Raw genomic sequence first — 27970 nt, 5'->3', positions numbered from 1 at the left:
CTGTATCTGGAATTTTTCTTCAGGGGTTTGTGCATTTTCACAATGGTAAAGCACGAATATTAGGTTTGAGGCGTAAGGTACGATTCTACCACTTCGGAACTGGCGATGGACTTGCTCCTCAAAATTGTATGCTGTCAGGGGCTCCTTGTCCTTGAAGTAGCCCATGAGGGAGAGCAGCGGTAGGAGCGTCTCCGCATGACCAAACTGGAGGATGACTGGAGAAGAGACTGGCTGAGACCTTCAAGGAGAAATTGAAGGGGAAACTTAGAGATTCGTGTCATAAAATATAACACCTATACTTAACAGCAACCGATTTCCTCATTTTAAAATGTAACCTGATCATTATTTATTTAAAATTATTACATCTAGTGTGTAAGTTAGGGGCGGCTCACTAGTACCACAGCATGCGTGTGGAGGTCAGAGACAAATGTCAGGCGTCAGGCCTCTCCTTTAAGCATGTGTTCCAGGAGATTGAATTCCGTGGTCAGGCATACCGGCAGGCACTTCTACCCACTGAGCCATGGGGACAGCTCCTACTTTAAGAGTTCTTTCTATATGTAACTCAAGTATATGGCTGAGATTCTATGGGGGAGCTGAACTATCTCCACACTGAGTGTTAAGTTCCTGGAATTAGGATATCCAGAGTGCTGCAAATCTACCCAAATTAGAACACACAAATGACCATTCTGTTGACAATGGCACTGACGTGCTCACGTTAGCACTTTCTGTAAGGGCTGGGCAAGCTGTCCCTAGAAAGACTGATCCATGGAGTGCTCCTGAAGGAGAGAGTGTACTTGAAGTGTTGTCTTTTATATTTTCAAGTTTTCTTTTTCCCAATATCTGAGTGTTAGCCTCTGTATTTTCCTTTGAAACTGGAGGTTTCTCCCTAAACCCCAGGCTGCCATTTTTTGGGTGAGGTCAGAATTCAGCATGCCCCAGTAATTCTGTCCCTGTTCCTACAGAACTGAAGTAACAGGCATTTGTGAGGATTGATACAATAAGCACATGCATGTTGGTAGGAGAGTACAATCGGGGAGTTCAAAGTCCTGTTAAACACATCCAACTAAAGGAGATAGTCAATCTCAGATTTGACCCATTTGAATTAGAGTTTGAACCTAAGAACACATGTGTTCTATACCATGCTTGCTACAACCCCAGCCCCGACCCAAAATTTAAATCTGAAGATTCTTTATACTTAAATTAAAAAAAAGGGTGTGTGTGTGCAGGTCTCATTTTTCTTTTGTCTCCCTTGCTGCCAATAATATTATAAAAATCAGCATTTTTTTTCAGAAGTTAAGGAACACAGTGCTTTGAAAGTGTTTATTGTGGGGCTAGAGAAATGGCTCAGTAAAGAGCACATGCTATTTTTGCATAGCCCAAGCTTGGTTCCCAGCATCCACACCAGGCAGCTCACAACTGCTTGCAACTGCAGCTCCAGGGCATCCGGCGCCCTCTTCTGGCCTCTGTGGATACCTGCATGTATGTATGCATGCCTAAACAGAAATAGAAATTTTGTAAGTTTTTAAAAAGAGTTTATTGGGAATTTTATGAGCAATCAAAGTGTTTATATGTTAGATTCATAAAGGAAGTCGTGTAAACCACAAATAAATGGCTGTCTTTTGGCATTGGACTAAATTTTAAAATAACTTATATTTTAAAATTATTTATTTGTAACTGTGGGCTTTTACCCACACCCCAGTTCCTGAATAATTCAAAGGCTATTTATTTATGGATAAATGCCTAGGCTACACGCTAGGTCTGTTCACCAACTAGCTTGTAACTTATATTAACCTGCTCAGACCATTCTGTCTGCCACATGGCTAGTACTTTTCCTCAGTTTCATACAGCCACCTTCCTCGGAGTCTGGGCAGGGAATCCTTCCCTTGACTTTCCCAGAGTCCCCTCCCACCTCTCTGCCAGATGTCCTACCTTCTAATCTTGCCTCAGCTTACTGGCCATCAGATTTTATTGACAGATGATGCTTCCACACAATACATAAGAGATTATCCCTAAAGTACTCTAGACAGTTGGTAGCTGGAGATGGCTCAGCTGTTTAGAGCACTGGCTGCTCTCCCAGAGTATTTGGGTTCTGTTTCCAGCACCTACATGATGGCTCATAACCATCTATAACTACAATTCTAGTGACCCTAACGTCCTCTTCTGGCCTCAATGGGCACTGCACACATGTGGTATACATACATACACACAAGCAAAACCTACACATAAAAACAAATTTTTTAAATTTGAGACAGTTTGCAGCAGAAAGAAAAAGTGTAGTTTTTATAAATGCCACCACATCACCCTCTCACACAGAACAACTTCTATTGTCAAAGTCCACAATATATAGAAAAAGGAAAAAACTATGATTATATCTTAAAGTAAAAACTAAATGAGAATTCTCAATAGCAGTTAGACCATAACTTTGCTAATCCAAAGGTGCCTGGATTAGCAGGTAAATATATTATATATATTTCCTATATAATAGGAAATAATAACTATTTCATAGTTTATGTATTCTATAGTAACCAAGTAAAGATGTTTTAAGTTTATGAAATAATGTCAAATAAAGGAAGAATGAGCATGATTGTGTGTGTGTTTGTGTGTGCTCTGCTCTGACTGCAGCTCCAAGCATCCAGCTGGAAGCAGATATTCTCTTAACTAAGAAAAAGAGAACATGGTGATGCTGCTTATATTAAAATAAAAGGTCCTAAAAAAATGGTCACATTAAAATTTGCAAAAAGCAATAAGGAACAGCCTTTTCAAAGATCCCCTGGCTAATCTGCTAGGAGTGGCAGAAGGATCACTCCATGCCACGGGCTAGGTACCATGTTCATTTCTCTTCTCATATGGGGTGGGGCATAGAGAAAAGCAGGTAAGATAACAACAAGGAAATGTATTTCTGGCTGGTACAAATAGGAGCATATGACTGTTAAGAGATCCTCCCATCTCAGGAGGAACTTGCTAAGAGGCAATATCTGGAGAGCCCCATGCACACACTGCTCCCTGCCCTGATAGCTCAACGAAGTGCAGCAGCTGGCTTACACCAGGAGTGCAGGAGTGCACGTGGAGAGATGAAAAGGACACGCCCACTTTGGTGGCGGCTGTCAGCACACCCGGCTAAACTCACTAAAAATACCATCCAGTAAACTCACAAGGCGGGGTTCAAGGAAAACAGCCTGCCTCTAGAAAACTATTACCCTAAGTCTCACTCCGTTTTGTTTTGTTTCATTTTGAGACAGCATGAAATTCACTATGTAGACCAGTCCAGCCTCAAACTCATCTGCCTACACCCCAACCCCTGCCATCCAAGTACTAGGATTAAAGAAAGACATGGACTACCACATAGGCCATAAAGTCAAATGTTTAAAAAAATTAGTTTCCTTTAGGTACACTATACCTGAAAATTATTCAAAATAAATGTGTGGCTTACAATTCTGGCTCTGGATGCAAGCTCATGTGGGTCCAAGCCCTCATAAATGTGAGCATCTGCTGAAGTGAGCACAGTGGAAGGTGGGTCCCCCACAGCTGAACACTGAGGGCATGAGAACATACTCAGCAAGTTATACCAAAGGAAGAGAAGCCAGCTCCTCTGCTGGACTGACCCATAGCGCAGTAAATCACCATGAGGCACAGAGCAGCAAACGGCTGTGTGGCAGCGAATGTCATAGGCCAGGAGAGCTGGGGTAGCTCCAGCAGAGGTCATACGCGTTAGTGGTATAAGGGTTTAGCGTCCAAGAGGCCACTCAGGTTGGGTCTCTCTCTAAGATATAAGTGTAGACTACCACAGTGAAGACAAACGCCATAACAAGTAGTACAGTCCCTTGACTGAGCAGCATAGTTTAAAATCACCAGATACCCCAAAGCACCAAAGGTAAGGTAAAAGTCCATCCAGGTAGCCCTTGGCTAAGTTTAATAGATACAAGCAGAGTCAAAGCAAAGGATCATCTAAGATAAGTGATCTGGAAAAAAAAAAACCCATAACTTCCTCGTGTGTAAGAAAACTCTTGTATAGAGTAGAACAAGCCATTTAGGATGTCAAACACTCATTTACTTCCAAACCCCTGCTGATCTCAAGCCAGCTTTTATCTGGGAACAGAATAGTATTCCACCTTAGAGTTCAGCAAGACTTCGGTGTGTCAGTGCTCCATCACAAGGCTTCTAGTCTAGGAATCTGAATTCACCAATTTCAAAAGCATGTGCATATCAAATCACAGGGAGTAAGCCAATGGTGTAAGTTCTTACTTGGCATAAACTCTTCCAAGGATGTATAAAAGGCAAGGACCGTTTACCTAAGGTTTTTAGTCAAAAGTGGTATATAATAAGAAAAGAAAATGAAAACTGTTAAAACTTCTTGTTTCTCCTTGTGCTCGTGGTTAAACCCAGGGCTTTGTATGCATGGGCAAGCATCCCCCGACTCCCTATACTTCCAGATCTTTCCTTGCTTTGACTTTAGAGACTGGATCTCACCATAGCCATCATCTCCTGGATTCACCATTCACCCAGGCTGCTGTCAATATTTGTCAATATTTTCCCTGGTTCTGGGAATGCAGGCAGGCAGTGCCTTGTATATCCAACACACACACACACACACACACACACACACACACACACACACACATGCACACTAACCTCATTCTTGATTTTTTTCTATTCAATACAACACAGAAAGAGTTCAATAGATAACTATGTTGAGGCTGTAAGAGTAAGAAGGCAAACTGAGCCTACTTTCAATTAAGAAAGTAGAACTGTAACTGGAAGAGCATTAAATTAAGGTCAAGGAGAGTTCTCTATGCAGCCTGGCTGGATCTAACTCCTTCCAAGTTAGCTGCTTGGGTACTTGGGTTGCTAGGAGTCTGAGACCATGACAGACTATATCACATGGTACTTCCATTAATAACAGCTCAGAACATATATAAACTGTTTAAGTCTCAAACATATGCTTTTCTTCATTATTTTGTTTCCCATAACCTGAATTCAACTTAGCTATCATTGGGCATTTAAGTAAAATCAGTTAAGTAGAGAAATAACCAAATGACAAAGCAACCTCGATGTGTCAGGGCTTTCCTAAAGAACAGCTTTCTTCTAAAGGCTCTAACAGCGTAAGAAAAGCATTTGAATTTGTTCTGAGATATGACTCAAATCACCTTAGATAATAATTCAGTTATTTTAAAATCATTAAGTTCAAAGTCAAGGGTCATTTATAACTAAGAACACCAGAGTGCTTTTCTTCACTTATAACCAAGATGACGCAGCAGTATGCAAACTGATTTCTACTTTGTTGTTCAAAACTAGTGGTAAAATACCAGATATACCTTTATTCAATCAATCTATGGAAACATGTATGTCAAAAGGGGAACATCACCTCTGAAGGGTTAATATAATGCTTAAACATCTGTTCATGCTTACACTTGCTGCCTTTTCATAAGACTTACCCAAATTTCTGTTTGGGGGATGGATTTAAGTAATATAAGCATTCAATGGGAAAAAATATCATGTTTCTCTTCTAAATTACACTGGAACAACAAAAGTGTGTGTGAGAGTGTGCATGTGCATGTGTTGGGGGACGGGGTAAGGACCTTCAATTATGGGAGCTTGGTGAGCTGTGGATTTCTTATGCACACACTGTGTGTTGGCCATTGTCATCCCCTAATCTTCTCCCACCCCCTCTAAAACTTTCTCCTTCCCAACAAATTCTCTTCTTGCTTTTGTCTTTTTGTTTGCTTTGTTTTTGTGACCCTCTGAATTTTATACTATTTTAAAAGTTTTTGATCAGGTTATGTTATAATCACCATTCCAAATACTTCAAACCAAATATACAAGCTTACATGATCTAATCTTTATCAGAAGTCATTAAACGTATGCTCACAGTTTTGAGAAAGGCTCTGACTTTTTAAAGGGGGGTATTTATTCTGGCTCATGTTCAGAGGGCTTAGTCACATTCTCTCTCCCGACAAGGCAGCTGTACAGAACACTGCAGCAGGAGGAACCTGGCTGAGTAGAGCTGTTCACTTCACAGCCAATCAGGAAGAGAGAGAAAGGAGAAATCAGTAACTCCCGTAAGGAAGCAATTAGAGTTCATTTCTAGGAATATGTTGCTATTGCTCCAAGCACTAAAACTGAATAGTTCCATCAAGTTCTAAGCCGACTCCTGGGGGTCAGTTTGCTCCAGTTCACGTTCATACAGGCCCAAGCACTTCATAAAAGCAGCAAATGCTCTGTTTCTGCCTTGACTGTATCCCAAGGAGATCTCCCTGTATGAGAATGTGTCTGGATTTCACTTTCAACCTGTGCTGAGTCAGCACTCCAGAACCAAGGTATGAAGAAGTCCAAATGAAGTGATGCAAATGGGAGTAAATGTGCCTGTGTCCTCAACCTCTCCCTCTCTCTCTTTCCCCTTCTCCCTCTCCCTCCCTCTCTGTCTCTCACACACACACAGACACACGCACACACCACACACCCTCTCACATACATACACACAAATGACATAAGAGGGGCTTGTTGGAAAGAAGGGGTTCTGTGAGAAGGGGACAAGACTAGAGAGGGCAATAAGATAAATATGCTAAAGAGAGATCATGTACATGTGTGAAATGTACTTAGGTTGCTTGTGTGAACATGGACATGTGATTAGGGATTAGCTATCAGGCACAAGCAATATCCAATGGCCACAGCACTGAAGAATGACACCCCCTCTGCCCCCAGTACCCACCAGCTGATCAAGCTCCTCAGCTGCAGTAGAGTCTCATGCTCTATCTTATTTCTGACATGGGATCTCTCATGAATCAGCAACTGAGCAGCTGGGCTAACCAGCTGGCCAGTGAGCCCTAGGACTCTGCCCTTCTCTGCCTCCCAGTGTAGGGCTTACAGAAGTGTGCTGGTGTGTCCTGGTTCTCTGCCTCCCAGTGTAGGGCTTACAGAAGTGTGCTGGTGTGTCCTGGTTCTCTGCCTCCCAATGTAGGGCTTACAGAAGTGTGCTGGTGTGTCCTGGCTTGGCGTGGGTGCTGGGGATTCAAACTCAGATCTTCATGGCTCACACAGTGAACACTTTATGCACTGAGCCATCTCCTTAGCTTCTAAATCAGATCTGAGAAATAAGAAGTCCAGTATATCAATTGAGTTATCTAATGTTACCCAGGAAGAATGTGGTTTTATAAATGACATCCTTGTTTTAAATATATAAGTGAGTGAAAAGATTTTATTGTCTTCAACCCAAACCAAATTTAATCTGAAGTCTAAAATTACACCAAGAAATGAGACTATGTATATGTTCAAAGTACGTAAATGCCTTAAGTAATTAAAAATGCTCAGTAAGAAAAACTAATAATTGCTTGTTTTCCCTCAAGCATATTCAGCTAGATCTTTCTAAGCTCTTAATTTATGTTTCACATGCAGCTGGTGTTATACAAACTGTATTTTCAAACATGATCTAGGGATATCAGATGGAGCTTTGGACAAATTTCACAACTTTCCCACTTATGTAAGAGCACAAACAAATGGTTGGAACTGTCAGAGCAATGAGAAGCTTCCAGAAGAAAATTATGAAAAATAAATTTTGTTTACAAGTCTTCTACATTTGACTGCAATAACTCTCTGGAGAAGAATGCATTTGGCAATGTAAGTCTGGAACAAAAATAACACAAATGTGCTTTTTAAGTAAAAATATGTAGAAACTAAGCTCACAAGAACAGGAGTAATGCTCTATTACCCTCCCTACTAGCATTAGGAAGCTAGAAGAATTATATGAAACTAGTTTTCAGTCAGACAACAGCATGAGAGAGAAGGCAAATGGGTTGAATCCAGCACCTGCCTAGGCTGTTTAGTGCTTGCAGGCTATGGTGGAGGGTGGAGGAGCATAGACCATGGCAGCCCTGAGGTGAGTGAGGTCCAGGGAGGGAACACTGGTGGGAACTCATGGAGCAGATCACAGAAGAGAAACTGCAGGGCAGAGGACTCTGCAGTCCAGAGGGGCAGCTCTAAATGCCAGCCAAGATGTCACATATGGAACCATACATGCAAATCCAGGAGGAAGGCATCAGCAAAATATACTTCCAAGGCTAATAAACCAAACCGGTAAAAGCTCAGATGCACAGGGAAGAGAGGTCTCTTGATCAGACAAATCAGCTTAGGAGCTATCAGAAAAGGCAAAGAGGGCCTAGGAGATACCTCAACAGGTCAGTTCCTTGCTCTTGCAGAGGATCCGGGTTCTGTTCCCCACACCTATGCTGAACAGCTCACAAATGTATATAAATCCAGCTTAAATCCTCTTCTTCCATGTGCACACGCACACACACGCACACACACACACACACATACACACACATGTAAACGTAAATCTTATAAAGAGACTGAGTGCTAATGCCTTAGACACACAGGTGAAATTCAGCTAGTTGTCCAAGTTAACTATGCTGGCTGAGATGACTTTATGTTACCTGTAATTCAATACAGCTGTAAAAACAACACAAGCAGCTGACACGTTTAAGCTTAGTAAGAGCACCCCTTTGGTCTTTGATCACCCACAAAGACATCTCTTCTCATAAAGACTAGCATGTGACCTCATCATTCCAATTCACCTCCCTGTGCATGTTGGTTTTTACATAAAGATGCTCTTATACAAATGTCTTCCCATCTGGAACACGGGTTTTTGTAGACAATTTGAATGTATGTATCTTTGCATAATCTCTATTGCCTACAAACGAACACACTTAGTACTCAAAAATAACATGAGGATTGCTCTGTACTTATGAGATCTATCCAGTTCTTAGCAGTGGTTCTGTGGGTATGCTTTACTTGCCAGTATTCTGAGGAGAGGGGTACCTGAATGTTATATCAATATAAACAAACAAACAAAAAATAGTGAGCATTTTAAATTAACACCTAGAACACATGTTAAGTGCACTTGTTTTTCTCTGGTCTACAAAAGGTGCCCCGACCTAATATGATTTATTTCTCTACATTATCCAAGTCAAACCATCAAACCAAGAAGTGACTGATTGGGTATGCACTTTTGAGACACTGGTAAAAGGCAAGTGTGTACAAACTCAGGTATATCTGTACACAGTGCCTTATGGTACTCAACTTCCCCCACATCTAAGACAAGTATCCCCTATGTTTTAACTTGGTTGAGAAACACTGAATATCAAGAGAGACCCTACCAGACCACACTCACTTTACTGAAGGCCAGTTAGCCTTTTCTAGTTACCCTGACGTTGGAATTATTTATTTTTCTAATTATTCACAGTGTTCTAATCATCTAACTTTTGTCTCAATCACTTTAAGTATTATCTTTACTAGTGTGCGAACAATCAGAACTCTCTTCGTGGTCACTGTTGACAGCACTGCGAACATCCACCATTATGCCCAGTTCACTACTGTGCCTCAAGGACTTGCTGAACTGAAATGAGCTGAGTCTTTCCTTGTGATTCAGTGGTTCTCAACCTGAGGGTCGAGTGACCCTTTCACAGGGGTCGCCCACCTAACGATATTTATGTTACAATTGAAAACAGTAGCAAAATGATAGTTATAAAGTAGCAAGAAAATAATTTTATGGTTGGGGGGTCACCACAACATGGGGAACAGCATTAAAGGGTTCAGTGGGTGGGTGGTTGAGGGGAGGTGTTAGGGGGGTGGGGTCCCCCCTCAAAGGCAAAGGGGAGAGGGCGATTGGGGTGAAGAACTCTTGGAGAAGGGACTGGGAAGGGGACAACATTTGGAATGTAAATAAATGAAACAGTAAAAAAAACCTTTAATACAGTATAAAAAGGAATAAAGGGACCCAGCATTAGGAAGGATGAGAACCAGTGCCTTAGCTGGTAGCAGCATTCCTCAGAGGTTTTCAGACACTTAGTCCGATTTTGCTAGAATCATTATATGACAGAGAACATGCTTCTTAATAAGCTAGCCAATTCTACCAAGCAAGGCATTTAAAGGTTATGGAACTTCGTTTTCTTGTTTATTTATTTATTTTATTTTACTTTATTTTATTTATATAAATATACTGTGGCTGTCTTCAAGCACACCAGAAGAGGGCATCGGATCTCATCAGGTCCCATTACAGATGGTTGTGAGCCACCATGTGAATGCTAGGAACTGAACTCAGGACCTCTGGAAGAGCAGTCAATGTTCTTAACCGCTGAGCCATCTCTCCAGCGCCCCAGTTATGGAACTTCTAAAATAACAACTACAGAACCAGAGCAAAGTAAGTACAGTCTTTAAGTATGGCAAGAATCACTATGATGTAATTGGGATGATAAAAATGCACAGCTAGTTTAAAAACACATGCAACAAGAAAAGTATTGTGGTTAGTAAGTGGTCAATGCAGTAAGGAGAGTAAGCAAACATCAGCTATCCAGTCACAGCATCAGAGCTGTCCTTAGGAAGAAGACGACAGTGGTGTAGCGTTAGTGAGACCAACTCAGGGGAAGCCTTGAAGGCAATTTCTGAGATCTAGGTGGGCACTGAGGAGATGCATCAGTCAGTGAATGCTGCTCAGATCCCCAGCATCCACATAAGAAGTTGTTCATGGTGGCATGTGTCTGTAACTCCAGAGCTGGGGCACAGACACAAGAGGGTCCCTGGAGCTCACTGGCCAACCTGTGTGGCCAACCTATGAACTGGGTTCAGACAAAACCTGTCTCAGAAAGCAGGGTGGAGAATAGTAGAGGAAGACCGTCAACACTGGTGTCCGACCTGCACACACATGCACACATCTGTGCACGCAGACACACACACAGAGACACACACACACGTATTCATCTAGCTACTACACACATATGCATGCAAACTAATTATATTTTTAGAAAATAGGTATTGCCCTAAATTGAGGTGAGCAATAAGGATAAAGAAAATGTAAACTGGAAATTGAATACAACTGAAGAGATGGCTCAAATGCCTTCGAGTCTCACAACCTGAGTTTGACCCCTGGAATCTACATGGTAGGAAAGAACTGACTCCCTCAAGTTATCTTCTGAATTCTGCACACATGCTGTAAGACACACACATGTACACACACACACACACACACACACACACACACGACTGAATAAATCACTAAATGTAATTTTAAAAACCTGCAAGGCAATGACTAGATAGAGAAAGCGAGGAGGACAGAGTCCAGAATGATAGTGGCCTTGCGCTGAGCTGTCTGGGTGGCACTAAGGTAAACAGTACAGGAGAAGCAGCAGCATTGGCGATAACCCAGGTCTATACCACATACTCCATCATACATGCATATAGCACCAACTATATTCAAGGCACCAAGTTAATTACTGAAGACAGAACAGTATATTGAAAATGTCTTAAACCCACACAGGATAACAATGAAAACTTGTCTATCCAAAAAAGCACTTAGAATATGAATCTGAACTTAGGGAACAACAAATTTGTTTATATAAACTCTCCCATGATTTAGTCTATCATCACTAAAGTCTATCAGCACTAAAAAGATCACAGTCCCTAAGTTACACCCGACAGCCCTGACTTTAAAAAACAACCTAAAATCTGAATAAATTCCTCAGAACTTTAAGAGACCAAGTTGCCCTGCTTTAATTCACAAGTTGACAATACAGTACATTTATTGCGCCCCTGTACAAGGGTGCTGTGGCACATGCCGTGGCACAATGGTTTCAATACTGCCATCTAGTGTTAAGAGGAAGAATTACACAACCTAAAAAAATTACAAAATCTGAAATACCCAAGGCATAAGAAATCATCAAAAGATATACATCACTACCGAGTAGATACACTGGATGGTTCTGCTTGGTCATGTAGATGTTTAATGTCAGTAACTGCCAATGTCCTCCAAAGAGGCTCTACATTTCACAATTCGGTCAGCCATGGAGGAGGTTGATCCTTTTATTTTAAGGGTGTTACGTGGAATTTCACTGAGACATTGATGTCCATGATGGATGATAGAAGATTATGGTGGACATTCCCTCATATGCTATCCATGTATCTTCTTTAATGAAATCGGTGTAAATCTTTTGTACTTCTCTTTTGGGGGGAGGGAGAGAGGGATACAGGTATTCAACCAACTTTTTAAATACATAATCCATCATTATACCTGTAACCCCTTTTTATACCTTAAAGGGGAGTGTATTTTCTTATTAAGTAAGATTTAATCCTCTGTATATTCTGGATTCAAATTACTATATGTATATAAGTTTTGCAAATATTTTCTATTTCCCAAATAGTACCCTTTGAAAAGAACAGTTTAAAACTTGATAAATCTATTTAATGAATTTTTATTAATAGATCATGTTTTTGGTATTAGATTTAAGAAAGCCTCACTCAAGCCAAGGTTATGAATGAGTTTAATCTCTTAAAATTAGGTCATGGCTATTCTTTTCTCTTTCAGAAGATTTACGGTTTTAGATTGTAAAGTAAGATTTGTGCTTTCTCATTTGTAGTATGAAAGGTCTAAGTATCTCACTTTTAGCATGGATATCCAAGTGTCCCAGCATTGTCTGTTACGAAGGACATTCCCTTCATCATGTTGCCTTGGCATCTTTTGTTGAAAACCAATTTAACATACATAGTTGTTCTCAGTGTTCATGGGGAATTGGTTCTGCGACTCCTCCATGGAAACTCATATATAAAATGATGTGGTATTTACATATGACTTACAATTATTCTGTGCCACGAACACTTGTCTACTCCATTCACATCCAAAATATCGGGGGTAAAAGCCTGATTAAGGATAAGAGGCAATAAGGATCCAAAAGGAGTTCTGTGCCTCCTGGATATTCAGACAGTCGCTGGTATCTCCTAACTCAGACGTGTTCCAGATCAGTCTTTCCAATCATCAACACGGCCTCATAATTAGGCATAAAGGTACCCAAGAAGTGATTCGTAAATGGCTAAGATTGGGCACTGTTTCCTGGCCAACACAATGTTACCAACCTATCCTAGTTTAATACCAAGCTGTCCATAACTTGGAATTTCTCTCAAGGAATCTGCCTTGCCAGAGCTGGCAACAGAGGTCAAGCACATTCCTTAAGGCAGTTAGAAATGTTTTACATACTAGAGAGTAATGAAGGGCTTCCACTCAAGGACATTAGCTAGAAGTGTTAGGCCAGAACCTCTTAGTCATTGCCTCCAGCAGAACCAGAGAATTAGTATAGGAATACCAAATTAGCCCCAGCTGGGAGGACAGCATTGCTCTTCCACCCGCTTCACAACTAGATACGTGATCTTGGTCAGTAAGATCACTGACCTTGATGTGTCACCTGCCTACGTGACTCTTGTCATCTGCCCTGCTTTCTGTATACCATATAAGTCTGCTTTTCACTTGGTGCAGAAGGACTTGGACTCGCACGGAGGACTCGCATGCAGGACTAGCACAAGAACTTAGATGGATTAGGATTCAGATTCATGCAGTCCGCAGTCCCCCGGGCCCAGAGCACTTCGGCCCAGGGAATTCAGCACCAGTTCAGAGGAGATAGCTACTGCTTTAGACCCAGTATGTTTTAGATGGCTTCAGATGTACCTCAACTATTGAGCTGCCAGATTTATCATTTCTCTCTTGCAATGACTGTAAAAGTCTGATGCCATTTTTAAGAAATACATTCAGATCCTGTACTTCATGTGTCGTCTCTGCCATCATTTCTTCGCCTATGCCTTGTCAACCTGACTAGGACCCCGTTTCTCCCGTGGGTTGAGGGAGGCCCAGATTGGCCGGACTGTGGCAATCTTGCTATGCATTTTCCATGATCCCCAGATTCTTTCTTTTTTTTTGTTTTTATTGTTTGTTTGTTTTGAGACAGGGTTTCTCTGTGTAGCCCTGGTTGTCCTGGAACTCACTCTGTTGACCAGGCTGGCCTGGAACTCAGAAATCTACCTGCCTCTGCCTCCCAAGCGCTGAGATTAAAGGCGTGCGCCACCACTGCCCAGCCCGAGATTATTTCTAACAACTATAGAAAGGTTACTATTTAGCATTATTCAGAGAATATTGACAAGTAAAAGAATCTTTATATTCAGGACACATGTAATTTAGATTCGAATTAAATACCAAAAAGGGAACCCCATGGATACGATTGGCCTACTATATATGGGTTTATTTCACAATGTTACTGTATCCCTCTATCTTTCTGACTAGGACTATATTATATCTGAGGCTATCTGCTTGTTTTTGAAGCAGGGTTTTGTAACCCAGGATATCTCAAACTCCTAATTCTGTTCCAACCTCCAAAGTGCTAGGATTCCTGGTGCACACCATCACCCCAAGCTTCCTATAAATCCTCACAGAAGTATGACAAATCCTTTTGTTCTTTTTCAAAATTATTTTCATTTCTATAGATCCTTTATATTCTTGTGTAAGTTTAGAACTAACTTCTCAATTCCTACAAGAAAACTTGTGAGATTTGATAAGACTTCCACTCAACCATAGCCAAATGTGATGGTGTACACCTTTAATCCCAGCCACTTGGGAGGCAGGAACTGTGAGTTCAAGGCCAGTCTGCTCTACATGGCTCCATTACAATCAGAGCTACATAATAAAAAAGGGGAGGGGAAAAAAAAAAGAATTCTACTCATACAATAGCTGGGTCTTTCAATTCCGGGGCTCAGGTTATTTGGAATTTCCTCATACTATCCTGATTTTTCAGTATACAGAAACTCTCATTTATTTGAAAACATTACTAATAAAGTTATTTAAGAGCCTCCTGACACAACTATAAATTTATCATCCCTTAGATGCAACACTGAGCAAATGAACAATGACCAAACGGGAAAGGTCTATTCTCTCTTAAAGTGTAGGAGCGGGAAGCCACTCAGAAAATCAATCAGGAAAAGGTTAGCTCCTATCCTAAGTACTGTCATTATTTGAAAATCCCCCCAAAAGCTTCTGGCTGGAGCAGGAGACAGCTTAGCTGATAACAGGACTTGCTGCTGGAACCCATATAGTAGAAGAGAAAAATCAAGTCCTGCAAGCTGTCCCTTGGCAGCCACACAATAAATAAATAAACATATAATTTTTTAAAATGTTTCTGGTAGCAGAAACCAAATTAATCTAATTGGGAGTTTTGTCTCATTAGTTTTTTTTTCTCCCCTAACTCCTGTTAAACCCAAAAACATTTTACAAAGTAGTGCTGTATGAACAAAACTCAGTACTTCTGCCATAGTGAAACAGACCATGAAAACGTCTATGAATATGCATCTGTCAAATGAAACAGGCTGAGGTTCCGTCAAACACTTCTGACATGAAGCTTTTATCTCTGTTTGCTTGGTTTTGGTGCTGGAGACCCCATACTGGCACGAACTCTACCACTGCCTATACCCTCATGCCCATGCTGTAAAAATAAGTTCAAAGTAGGAATGTTAATAAAAGCTTCAAATGAGTGATTCCCTTTTAAATAAAAACACTTTGCATACTCATAGCAGAAGCCATTTTACAACAGAAACTAGAAACTAGAAAGAAGTCACGTGTCACTGCGAAGTGAAGCAGATACACACCAGTGCATTCTCACGACAAGGACCCCTGCGTTACAGTGCACACGCGAGTGCAGAGTGATGGTTACAAACAGAATGTTGAGGGGAAAAACCAGTGTCGGGACAATATGCAGTATAACTTCAACAAAACTAATATATTGATTGGGTAATATCAATTACCCTATCAGGGTTTTATAAAAATATATTTTTAAAATATTATGCATTGTATGGTATTTTCAGAAGCTTACAAACAGCAAGCCCCAATGTACTCCACCTTTTTAAAGACGTCTTTACCTTTGCTTCTGCTCAACTGCTTTGTCCAGGTGTAGAAAAATGTCCTGAAACAGGTTGCAGCTGGACCGGCTGTTAATGGCGTAGCCATAGCTTCGTTTCCAGTACTGTTTCAGATCATTTAAGTATTCCAGAACCTAAACAGAAACATTTCAGAAGTGATTCTAATACAGTTCCAGAAATGTAACAGAGTCCTGATTAATAGTAATTCTCAGAAAAGTTACACTAATTCCATTAGAGAGCAAACAGCACAGGCTTAGCATTCACTGCCTACAGCTGCTGTCCCAGGCATCTAAGGACTGGCCTCCACGGTCCAGCACTCAGCAACACCTGGGAGACCAAAACTTCAGGTCAGGGCCAATGGGAAACAAGAGCCACTGGCTCTGTCCCATTTCTTCTGACTTATATTCAGTCAATGTGAGTTTTCTTTAAGAATTTTAAGACAAGAGCGCCTAGAGAATCTTGGTGCTTGTCTAGTTTAGGAGCAGAGTTAGACCAGTGTGCTGGATCCCAAAGTACCTCAAAGTCAGCAAAAGGGGGAAAAGAAGGCACAACGTACAGATTTCAACATAAAAGGAACTAGGTCAAAATATCTTCATCTACTCAGAGATAACACAATAGCATTAGGAATAAAAACACTGGCAAGTGACCATTACAAATCACCTGTGTATACTTATAACACTTATGTCATGCAATATGCTTGAAGGTGCAGATTCAATAGAGTTTTACAGCCAAGTATAAGTTACATAACTGACTTAGGAAAATCTGAGTATGCAAATAACTAGAGACAAAGATCTAAAGAGACGTTGAGGTTTTAAACGTTGAAGACAGGCTTACCAGATGGCAGATCTGGATAATGGGAATGACTTTTATGTGGACATCTTAAACACAAAAGTTGACGACGGAATAAGGTACTCGGGGAACATTTACAACAGACAACGGTGCAGAGCTGTACAACAGGCAATGAGACAGAGAGCAGCTGGCTCTGTACTGTCTCTATAAAGACCTGCTTGACTGCCAATGAACTGCCTTCCGGCAACTTCTGTCTTAACTGTCCCATTACCACAGGCAAGCGTATTGTTAGCATCTTTTATTCCTTGTGCTTATCTTACATCAGTATTTTCAGTTATAAGCAAATCAGACATAAAACATCCATTAAAACAATTGTTTGCTAAATGACATAAGGGGTTCAGCAATCCACAAGGTCCAAGGTGACCAAAAATCTCCACACTTCTCAGACTTGTGTAAATGTCTCTTCATTTAAAATCGCCACACTTCTCAGACTTGTGTAAATGTCTCTTCATTTAAAATCCCCACACTTCTCAGACTTGTGTAAATGTCTCTTCATTTAAAATCCCCACTCTTCTCAGACTTGTGTAAATGTCTCTTCATTTAAAATGCACTATACATTTAGTGTGTGTGTGTTTGTGTGTTTGCACATACTCAGAAGCACCTGTCTTTGTATGGGCAGGAGCATCCAAGAGCAGGTCAGAGGACAACTTGACCAAGCTCAGGTTGTCAGGTTGGGCATCAAGCACCTTTACTAGCTGAGCCACCTCACCAAGCCATCATTTTTAACTTTTAAACATTTCAAACATAAAAATATGCTATATATTATAATAATATATAGAGTATAGTAATCTTATGTCTACCCATCACCCAATTTCAACAATAATCATTTAGTCAATCGTGTTCCAACTACACTCTAGTTATCAATGGATTATTCTCAAGTAAATCCCTGATACAATTTTATTTCATCTGTAAATACTTCACTATGTAAACCTACTGCATAGTATAAGTTCTAAGTGGCAACAGATGAAATTATTTTTAATCAAATCACTGAAAAAACCTTAAAAAGATACCATTATATATTTTTTTAAATTAAGAAAAGTATGTGCATGTGTATGTGCTTGAATGGTTTTTTTGTGCACCACATGTAAGCAGGGAGGGGCCTTTGGAGACCGGACAAAGCACGAGATCTCCTACAGCTGAGAAAGGTTGTGAGCCAGCGTGGGTGAGTCTGAGTCTGTAAGCACTGGAAGTGCTCTTAATCACTGGGCCATTTATGTAGCCACAATACTTATCTAACTAATTCCCTTTTATATGTAAAAGTTAACTCTTTAATTATTTAAACATATATTTCAAATTGTTAACTCATGGTTGCTTATGTAAGTTCTTTGATTACATGAAGCGAAAGGGATAACCCACAATACAGAAACCTGGCAGGCAACCTTCTCATCAAGTGATCAAACACTTCAAGGATGTGACAAACTACCATAATGCTTTATGATGGGATACATTTAGAAGGATTTCAAGTAGGATTCTTGTCAAAGATGTTTAATATGAATTTATGTTAAGTGAAAATACAGGTATATCCAATACATTCCGCAGGAAAAAAAAAAGAAAGCCTAGACTCCTACGGGAAGCCAATGCATAGCAGAAGAGAGAAGGCTGGGGTGCGTTCCCAATGGGAGGAGTCTGGACACACCACCAAGTGGATCAGAGATCCCTGAAGAGACTCTGGATTTAAGAACAGCAGCTATAACGATGGAGGTAAAATCCTTTGGTGATGTGAGGGTCATTGAAGTACAGCCTTATTACAAGGAAATCCAATGTCTAAAAATTGTTCTTATTTTGGGCTTGTACCACAGTAAGAGCCAAGATTTTAAACTCTACTAAATACAAAACAAACAAAAAGACTTTATATATTTATGTTCATTTAAGAAAATACTAGTAGTGATGTATTATTTTGAAGTATACAGTTAATATGTTTGGAGTTACTTAAAATTTATATTGAGAAAAATATATTTTCACTATTGCTATAGACGAGCATCTACATAAGACTGTTAAATTAATTGTTGTTTTATATCAACTTTTATAATACTTATTTTTATTGTTATAATATTTTATAAATTTTAAGGAATATGACAAAAAAGATATTGTAGGTATTGAAGGGGGGTCTCTGGGAGGAGTGGGGGTACAAAAGGGAAACAAGAATGTGATTTAATTCTATTTACTTAAAATATGTTTTTAAATGTTAACAAATTCAGACAAATTGAAAGCATGTAACTTTTCTCATCATAATGCAATAAAGGCTTAAAAAAAACATAAAAAAAATACAACATAAAAGAACAGCAGCTATGGAGGGCTTTATTAAGATTCCTGTAAAAGTTGTGTGCTGGGCCGTTTGTTCTATGGTGTGGTTACGATATATATTGTGATGCCTGGAAACATGTTATAAATGGTTATCTATCTATTCTCATAGAGAATGATCTTGTTTAGATGCACCAGTGCTCAATGCATCATTCTTAATGCTTCTATTGGTTTGAAAATTTTTGGAACAAATAAGAGGGAGGACTCATAGCAATAAAGAGATACATAATTCTAAAAAGAGATGTCTTTAACATCAAAAGTTCCAGGGGCACCCTAAGGTGTTTGACAGATGTGCTATCAGGTTTTGCCATACATTAAATCACATGCTAGAAGGGAAAAGATGTACAGAAAGTAAGAGTACAATGTTTGAAAGACAAGAAAGTGAACAAGGATGGTCAAGGGATACACACGTGGGTGACGGGCAGGGTCTGCAGAGGCAGGCTGTGGCCACCTCAAGGAAAGAGTTATGCACTGGAAGTGGGCATAGTCAGGCATTACCAGGGACCACACGGACAAGCCACTCAGAAGAGGAAGGAAGCAGCCAGTGGCAGCCAAGTGAATCCTATCCTAAACACTCAACAACTATGGCAACCTCGGCAAACAAGTTAAATGACGCTTCTCTTTTTCAAAATTTATCATTTATATAATATTGAAAATGATCTCCTTCTGATCATCCCTGGACCCGTGCAGTAGGAGGAGGGAGAGGTGCTCTGACACATGTGAACAGTGACCAGAGATTTCTTTGTACTTATACTGGTAAAATTATTAATGGTGCTCTTTTCATTTTAAAAGTGTCCAGTCAAAGGTGGGATGAGGGATAAGAAAGACACCTAAAGAGAGCACAGGTTGGGAAATGAAAGTGGCAAACAGGGAGAAGACAAGTTTCTCTCAGATATAGAACAGAAAACTGGCTGGAGCAGGCAGAGAGCAGTGGGGAGGAGGAACAGAAGAGGGCAGAAGGAAGGAGGGAGCAAGGTCAGTGACATCTACGTAGATGTCATAGTCAAACTTGTCATTTTGTAGCTAACTAAAAAATTAGAACATGAAACGGGACTGGGAAGGTGGCATAGACTCAAGTCTATGGGAAACCGTTCTGAGGTAACCCGGCTTTCAGAGGTAACCTGGCTTTCTGAGGTAACCCGGCTTTCAGAGGTAACCTGGCTTTCTGAGGTAACCCGGCTTTCTGAGGTAACCTGGCTTTCAGAGGTAACCCGGCTTTCAGAGGTAACCCGGCTTTCAGAGGTAACCCGGCTTTCTGAGGTAACCTGGCTTTCTGAGGTAACCCGGCTTTCAGAGGTAACCCGGCTTTCTGAGGTAACCCGGCTTTCTGAGGTAACCTGGCTTTCTGAGGTAACCCGGCATTATACTGGTCTCAACCTCCCAGAAGCAGGTTTTTAATTGGGATGAGGAGAGGGCATGTGGAAATCATGGCCCTAGGTTCTTTCTCCACAGAAACACTCCTGCAAATGAAATAAAAGGTTCCAAAGACAAATCCTATGTTCATCCAAAATAGGGCACATTAAGGCAGGGAAGCTGAGACGTTTTCTAAGTAATGAGTTTGGAGCCCAATACAAGAGGTTACTGGGGGCTGAGAAGAACATCACCCAGCACTGACTCAGCAGAGGGGAGGAAACGACACCCGTGTACTCTGGCACTCAGCACCCCAGAGCAGTCATTCACCAAGATCCTTCACTCCTCTCAACTCTCCTACACTGGTACAAGTACCATGGCATGACCTTTGATATGCTGCTAGCCATCCAAGCTGCTTCAAAACAAAAAAAAAAGCACCTTCATGGGCTTCACATCCTGCTCTATTTGGCAAGGAGTGTATGTATGTCTTTAGAATCTGGAAGCAATTCTTGATTCCCATATGAAACACTGATATTTTACATGTGTGTAAGGGTAACTAAGGCCCAGAAATCTATAAGATCCCAGCACTCACGAATCACGCAGAATTTAGTCCCTTAGGATCATCAAAGGTCCTTCTAAATTCCTTAAAAGTCCACAGTCAGAGATGAAGAAGAGAAGAGAAATGAAAACTGATGTGAACCATGGCCATCAGCAGCTTGAACCAGGCAGCATCTTAGTCAAAGATCGAGGAGCTGGTTCCTCAGGAAAACAATGTAGGGATCCATCAGGTTTGTGGAAAACGGGTCTCTCTGCAGCTCACTCAGTTTTATATTAGTCTGCCATCTCTCCCAGCAGTCAGTTTTTAATTGGGATGGGGGGGGCACTACTTGGAAATCAAATTAGCATTTTTCTGAGTTCTATGAACCTAATTACTTACCCAATTAAGCATTTATCTCTCCTTACTTAGGAAATTAGGGGTTAGTCCCAGACAGTTTATATTCCCTAATACTACCAATTTTCTAGAAAGCTGCTTTAAGGAACAAGAAAAAATTCAAATAATGACCAAAAACCATGAGGAAAAAGTACAAAAAAAAAAAAAAAATACTTACCCTTGCATCATCTACGTCAAACACATCACACCAGGGAGAATGGACACCTTTAATTGCCAGGTCAAATGAACAGGTGAAAAAAGCTACCTGAATTAAGTCTGGGGAAGAGAACAGGTAAAATGTGTGGGTTATTAGTTTCTTTGGCTTTTTAAAGGCTATATACCCATAGAATGCTACGTGCATAGTTAAACACACAGCTGAAAAAACCTAGTCTCCGGAGAAGAAGAGTATGGAGGGCTTGCACAATGCCAATACACAGCTGCTCCACTAGAGGGGGCTGTGTGGGAGACGTTTCAGTCCAACAGAACACAAAGCACTCAGGAAATGGAAACTGTTTTAGTTTTTAGAACTAGTTGGTTGCTCAGTGCATGCCGCCTAGCAAACCCAACAAAAAGGTTAGCCCAATAACTGATCAAATAGAACCGGATATTGATAACTTTAGAGGGTGAAAAGGAGAGCCAAGGCTTTGTTTAGTCCTCAACTTGAACATTAATAATGACAAAGTATATTTACTATCAGCTTTTAAAACTACACAATAGTTCACATTATAACTATTACGTACATAACCAGAGACACCATGGAAGATTGAGAAGGAAGAAAGATGAAGACTCCAAGCAGAGCTCAGGAAAGGACGACCTCAAACCAGCAAGGAGGCAGCAGATAGAAGGCAGCTTGACAAGGAGGGAGCGGATGGCGGCTTAGGGATGACATCAGCTTTTCAAACTTAGCTGCCTAAGAAATCCCAGCAGATTTCAGAACAAGGAACCAGGGATTTTTACACTGCTAACTGCTTTACTTTAGGCACAAATGGGTACTAAAAAAATGGGACAGGTGATTGATTGAGTGCTTGGGCTTCAAAAAGGGCCTTGGTCAACACAAGTCAAGAACTGTGTTCTCTGAAAGAAAAGTGGATAGCTCCTAACGAAGGACAGAAGAGATGAGGTGCAAACTGTAGGGGCTGCTACCATTACTCTGATTTCTAGCTCAGTTTACTCTTTGTTTTTTCTTTCCCAAAGGAAAATGGGACCAACATTAATTAATTGATATTATATGCATCCGATATCAGTTCAGTTTAAAGAATTTCTGAGGTAAATATTTAACAGCAATACAACAATAACAAAAAATACACTTTGGGGTTAGAAAGATGGATCAGCAATAAAAACCCTGGCTGCTCTTACAGAGGACCCAAGTTCTATTCCCTGCACCCACACAGCAGCTCACAATGCTCTGTAACCAGTTCCAGAGGATCTGACCTCCTCCTCTGGCCTCCATAGGTACCAGGCAACGCATGTAGTTATATTAATGTGTGTGTGCGCGCGCACACACACACACACACACACACACACACACACACACACACGTACACACACACACACACACACACACACACTAAAAGGGGGCTGGAGAGATGGCTTAGTTGTTAAGAGCACTGACTGCTCTTCCAGAGGTCTTGAGTTCAAATCCCAGCAACCACATGGTGGCTCACAACCATCTATAATGGGATCTGATGCCCTCTTCTGGTGTGTCTGAAGACAGCGACAGTGTACTCACATACTTTAAATAAATAAACCTTTAAAAAATGTATTTCTCTAGGAATAGATATAAAAGCCATTGGAAATGTTTCCCAGCACCTAATAAATCAGTGTGGTTATAGATACTGTACATGTCTGATGACATGACATGGCTCATTTGGAGTCTCAGTCCTAGCTCTCAGACTAGGAAGTAGCATATCCTATAACCAGAAAATAAATGACAAAACAAACAAAAGACATATCGCCAAGCCAGGCACAGGAGATTTCAACCTTTCTCTCCCACCACTACGTTCTTCTAATCTTTTGGAAACTAATCCACAATATGAGACACATTATCACTCCTCTACCTATTAGTATTTACCAATATCCATAATAAATTATAAAGTTCTAGAAGATAAGAAAAAAACCTTCATATTCTTAATTTTCCATTGCTAGGTGACCATGTACCCTGTTTCCTCTTACGGCCATCTGCTTCCACTCTCCAAAGTCCCCTACAGATGACACACTGCAGGTGAGCACTCCACTGTAGCAGTGCAGGGAGAGAATCCCCATGCCCTTAGAATCTCTACAGATAAAAGCTACAAACGCCACCTGACTTTTCACTTACTAAAACCTACCATTCTCCCACATTAACACGCAGTCCTAAAGTTTCCCAAAACTAAAGGATGTATAGAATTTTTTACTTGTATTATTTTACCAAGAGATGATTCAGAAAAGGCAACTCTTACATTATAAGTAATACTTAGAAATGAGGCTCTCATAAAAACAATCCACATTTAAGAACCTTGCATAATAATTTATAAAATATTTAAAGAAGATGAAAATAAAATAAGTGCCTAGTATATCATTTTCCTGACCCAAGACATGCTATTGAGTTAACATATATTTACCTATGGACCTTTAAGAAGAGTAATTTGTTTTTTGTTTGTTTGTTTTACATTTAACACCCCTGAACTGTTTAAGACAGAATTTAAGGGAAATACAACATATATATTACCTGCATTTAAATTGTTCACGGGCACTTGCAAAGTAGCTGCAACTTTCTTTAAAACCTTCTGCATTTCTGGTCCAGTTTTGAAGGCTTCCACATGATGAAGAGCTGTAGCATTTCTTTCCACATCAGTTAAAAACTTCTCACAATGATCAAAGAACCTCATTAGTTTATCATTAATTCTTGGAGGGTCACACTCCATATCTGAAGTGAAAAGAGCATACATACGTAAATCATTGCCATAAAGGACAATTTCAATTACTGAAAATTTAAAAATTTAAAATGTAAAGAGGAAACATTTAACAAACGATTAAACTATGTCTGGGGGAAAAAAAACAAAACAAGCATTGATCAAGAGCATGGTACAGAGGCCAGTGGAGACCAGGGAGGAAGTCAGATTCTGGGGAGCTGAAGTTAGGTGGATGTGAGCTGCCTGATAGGGGTACTGGGAATCGAACTTGAGTCCTCTGTAAGAGCAATAGTCTCTCTTAACCACACAGTCATCTCTCCAGCCCCAAAGAGAATGATGTTTTGCTTTGTGCATTTTTTTTTAATTGGGGATCAAACTCAGGGCCTTTGTATGCTAGGCCAACTCTCTACCCACTAAGCTATATCCCCAGCACAGTTTTATATTTATAACACTTACAATGCAGGAGCAGAGAGGCTAGAAGAGACTTTTATATAAAAGTAGACTGAAAATAAATGACTTAAAGCAGCGCTATACAAGGAAACAATGTACATAAAGTAAATTACTTTCTTGAGACAAGAGTAACCAGGGAAGCATGACAAGGCAAACCTGTTACTATGTACTGTTTCCCTCCAGCACAGGCTACTGAGGAGGCAAACTAAAACCAGCACTTTCCAGATCTCAGGGGGAGAATTCAACAGCTCTGATTCTCCTTGCTGTGCAAAACTCCATGAGGAACATTTCGTTTTCTCCGCTAACTTTTCCAAGCTGCCTTACTTTACAAAATATTCTGTTTTGATATAAACTACAAAACCCAGCAAAGCAACACTAATGTTTCTGGTCTGCTGTTTCATTTCCGGAGCCAGGTGTGCCTCTAGTAGGGGCATCTTCTGCCTGAAGCTCTCAGATGGCTTCTGGGTTAGCATTTACTAAGTTACATTATTTCCACAAGTTGGCAACAAATACTTATTGGAAAAGCATTCATTACCATGCTTCAACTGTTGGGTCCTTTTCCCAATTATATTCAAATCATCACCATCATCATTCCTCCAGGAGGAAAAGAACACTATTGTTTCTATGTCTGAACACGGAAAAGCAAGCTCGACCACATTATGTTGAGTACATGTGCAAAAATATAAATATATCCCCCCAGACGGTCACTCTGTCTACTCCAAGTGCCAACTGGATTATAGTTCTTATAGAAACTTCCCAAATAAGAGAATTCTGTCATCTTCTTAGATGGCCCCAAAAACCTGTCATTATCAAATCACGTTGCTCATTTCTATAAAAACCTAAAATCTGATTCTATGGCCTTTCTCAAAAACTCATGTACACAATACACAACCCAACCATCTCAGATACAAGAGACTGAGTTACTGTGTGACTGAAACAAAGAGAGACAGCTTTACCCTGAGCTTTTCTGATCTCTGGCTTTGACTCTTGAGGCAGTGCCAATCTTCACAAAGCAATCTGAGACGGAAATTCATTTAGCCTAGGAGGTCCAATATGTATTTACACAGTACACATTGTGTTTTTAAAAAAATTTACTGGTATTCATTTAGTGTGCAATTAGCAGGACTCAGTTCTCCCTTTCACAACATACACCCAGGAATCCAACTCAGGGTGTCAGGGGCTGCAAGCCCCTGAACCTGCTGAGCCATCTCAGCAGCCCTGTTGTGTGACTTTAAACTAGTTTTGACACTCAAGTTCATTTGAATGGATTTAGGAATTATGTAGCCATAATTAAAAAGCACACTCAACAAACAAGCATGCATACATCAGACAGTTGAGTTATTCAAATTAGTAACACGAGGCACAACAATAGGGAAATCTCTAGAAGAGGTTTTTAAGTATTAGGGAAGAAATGGGAAACTGAGTTTTGCTTGGTTGTTTGAGTCTTTGACAGCTAATGTCCTCCCTTCAGATCTCTGACGTTCAAACTGATAAGCAGTTGCTGACGCTTATTCACCCCTTGGCACGGAAACGTTACATGCCATTTTCTTCAGGTTATGTTACAGGTAATGTACAGGTTATGTACAGGGCAGACAGATGTGCAGCGGTTGAGAGCAATCTCTACATAAGATTCCCTAGATCCACATCTAGCTGTGTATGAAAATCTGCAAATTATTTGGTAGTTTGTGCTTCATTTCTTCATCCATGAGACTGGCAGGGGACACAATTAGCAACTTCATAAAGCAGCTCAAAGGGTTCAATGTGAAGTATGCTCAGCATACAAAAAGCATGTACGCTTGCTACAATATCTAAAACATTTTTGGAAGGAAAACCCACCACTCTAGAAAACCCAGTGGACACTGGGCCTGACTAGTTCACAACTATGCAAGGATGTCGAAGGGGGCACACTCTTGGCTTCTTCACCTGCGAAATAAGGATCCCACTACTTGTGCCCCGAAATCCCTAAGCAGTGACCATGGACCATAATGAGGGAAACTACAGCAAACACAAGAACGAAACAGGGTACCCTAACCCTAAGGAAAGCATAAAGAGGCTTTGAGGAGCAGCTTCCTAAAACACCTGGTAAATGTCGAAACACAGGAAAAGACGATGATGTTTAAAAAAGAAAAAAAAAAGCCAAAAGTCCTGTGATCCCAGCACTCAGGAGGCAGAGGCAGGTGGATCTCTGTTAAGCTAGTCTACAAAGCGAGTCCAGGACAACCAGGGCTGAAAAACCCTGTCTCGAAAAACAAAACAAAATTCCAATTCTCATATGCAGTTTGGGAGGAAGACCGTTCTCTATTATTTGAAAGAGTGCGCTCAGGTGTTAAACTACTTGCCAGGAAGGGAAACGAAGCTTAGGTTGGCGCTCGGAGGGATAGCGCGATTTGAGAATGGGGAATGTAAAACTGGAAGCGATACTTTTTCCCCCTACTCCTTCCTGCTGGATCTCCACCGTCCCCTACAGCAACCCCGCGCAGAAAATGTTAGGAATTAACATCTGATGAGTGAATGAACAAGCGTATTACTAAAACAACAAAGACCGCCAAGTCCACACATCCTGTGCCCGGAGAACGCAAGCAGGAAAGGGAGGTGACAAAAAAGGGACACAGCGGAGGCTGTTAAGGGGGTCCGGAGTCTAGGGAAGGCGGGGCGCGCTGTCACCTGAGACGTCCGGAGGTGGCAGTCCTGGGTGGTAATGCTGCCACAACCCTTGGAGGAAGGCGGCGCTGCTGTCCACACAGCGGTGCTTGGAGCTGGTGACCAGCCGCAGGCGGCCGTAGTTCTCCCGGCTGAAGAGGTCTGGGAAGAGGGCGGCCAGACGCAGGGCCAGCTGTCGCATGTCCTGCCGCCCCTTCTCCACCAGCTGCCCGTCCATCCAGTCACCGTACCACAGCGGCCACTCGGCCAGCGCGGCGGCCACTGGGCTCCCGCCATCCCCGGACCCGCGGGTCTGCAGCAGTCCCTGCAGCTGAGTCAGCTTGCGGATCTGCTTGGTCGTAGGGTAGCGGGTGCCGTGGCGGATGAGGGCGACCAGCTGCACCGGGGTGCAGGTCCCCGCCAGCAGCTCCGGGTCCCGCCGCGGCGCCACCGGGTCGACCAGCAGCCAGGGGTTGACATCTTCGTAGCGTGTCTTCGTGCCGAAGTAGGGGCTGAGCACCGAAGCCACCGGGTCGCCGCGCCCGGGGAGAGAGCAGCGCGCGAACGACGAGAGCAGCGCCGCAGCCAGGACCGCGGCGGGCGCTACCGAGGCCGGGAGGCGGCTGCGCGCGCCGCGAAGCATCGTGCCCGGGGGGCCCCGCCAAGGGCGGCGCGCCGCTGCCGACCCCCACTTCCGGATCCGCCGGCGGGGGCGGGAGCAGAGTGCACTTCCGGCTGGGGACCGCCGGACGCGAGCGTGGTCTCCGGGGCCGCCGCCGAGCGAGTGCGGCCGACCGACCGTCTCGGTGTGGAGCCTCGGTGTGGAGAGGCGGACAAACCCCGA

At 41.6% G+C, this 27970-nt stretch overlaps 1 protein-coding gene across 1 annotated transcript; it reads right to left on the bottom strand.

Moving 5' to 3' along the window:
* Window positions 1-134: 134 nt before the first annotated feature.
* Window positions 135-27970, bottom strand: Minpp1 (multiple inositol-polyphosphate phosphatase 1). The gene is made up of 3 exons (XM_031390102.1): window positions 27151-27970; window positions 23853-24050; window positions 135-238 (listed from the first exon to the last, which is right to left on the bottom strand). Exons 1-3 carry the CDS (start codon window positions 27767-27769, stop codon window positions 135-137), a joined length of 921 nt encoding a protein of 306 aa, XP_031245962.1. The 5' UTR covers window positions 27770-27970.

This window comes from Mastomys coucha, unplaced genomic scaffold, assembly GCF_008632895.1.
Source record: "Mastomys coucha isolate ucsf_1 unplaced genomic scaffold, UCSF_Mcou_1 pScaffold21, whole genome shotgun sequence".
Classification (NCBI taxonomy): Eukaryota; Metazoa; Chordata; class Mammalia; order Rodentia; family Muridae; genus Mastomys; species Mastomys coucha.
This window is presented reverse-complemented; position numbering and strand designations above follow the sequence as displayed.

What these genes read in the sequence shown, in the direction of transcription:
- Minpp1 (XM_031390102.1), bottom strand. Translation starts at nt 27,769, where the DNA reads ATGCTTCGCGGCGCGCGCAGCCGCCTCCCGGCCTCGGTAGCGCCCGCC. An exon ending in GCCACCTCCGGACGTCTCAG is followed by an intron (nt 24,051 to 27,150) that starts GTGACAGCGCGC and finishes TTTTCACTTCAG; the next exon opens with ATATGGAGTGTGACCCTCCA. An exon ending in CGTGAACAATTTAAATGCAG is followed by an intron (nt 239 to 23,852) that starts GTAATATATATG and finishes TTCTCCTTGAAG; the next exon opens with GTCTCAGCCAGTCTCTTCTC.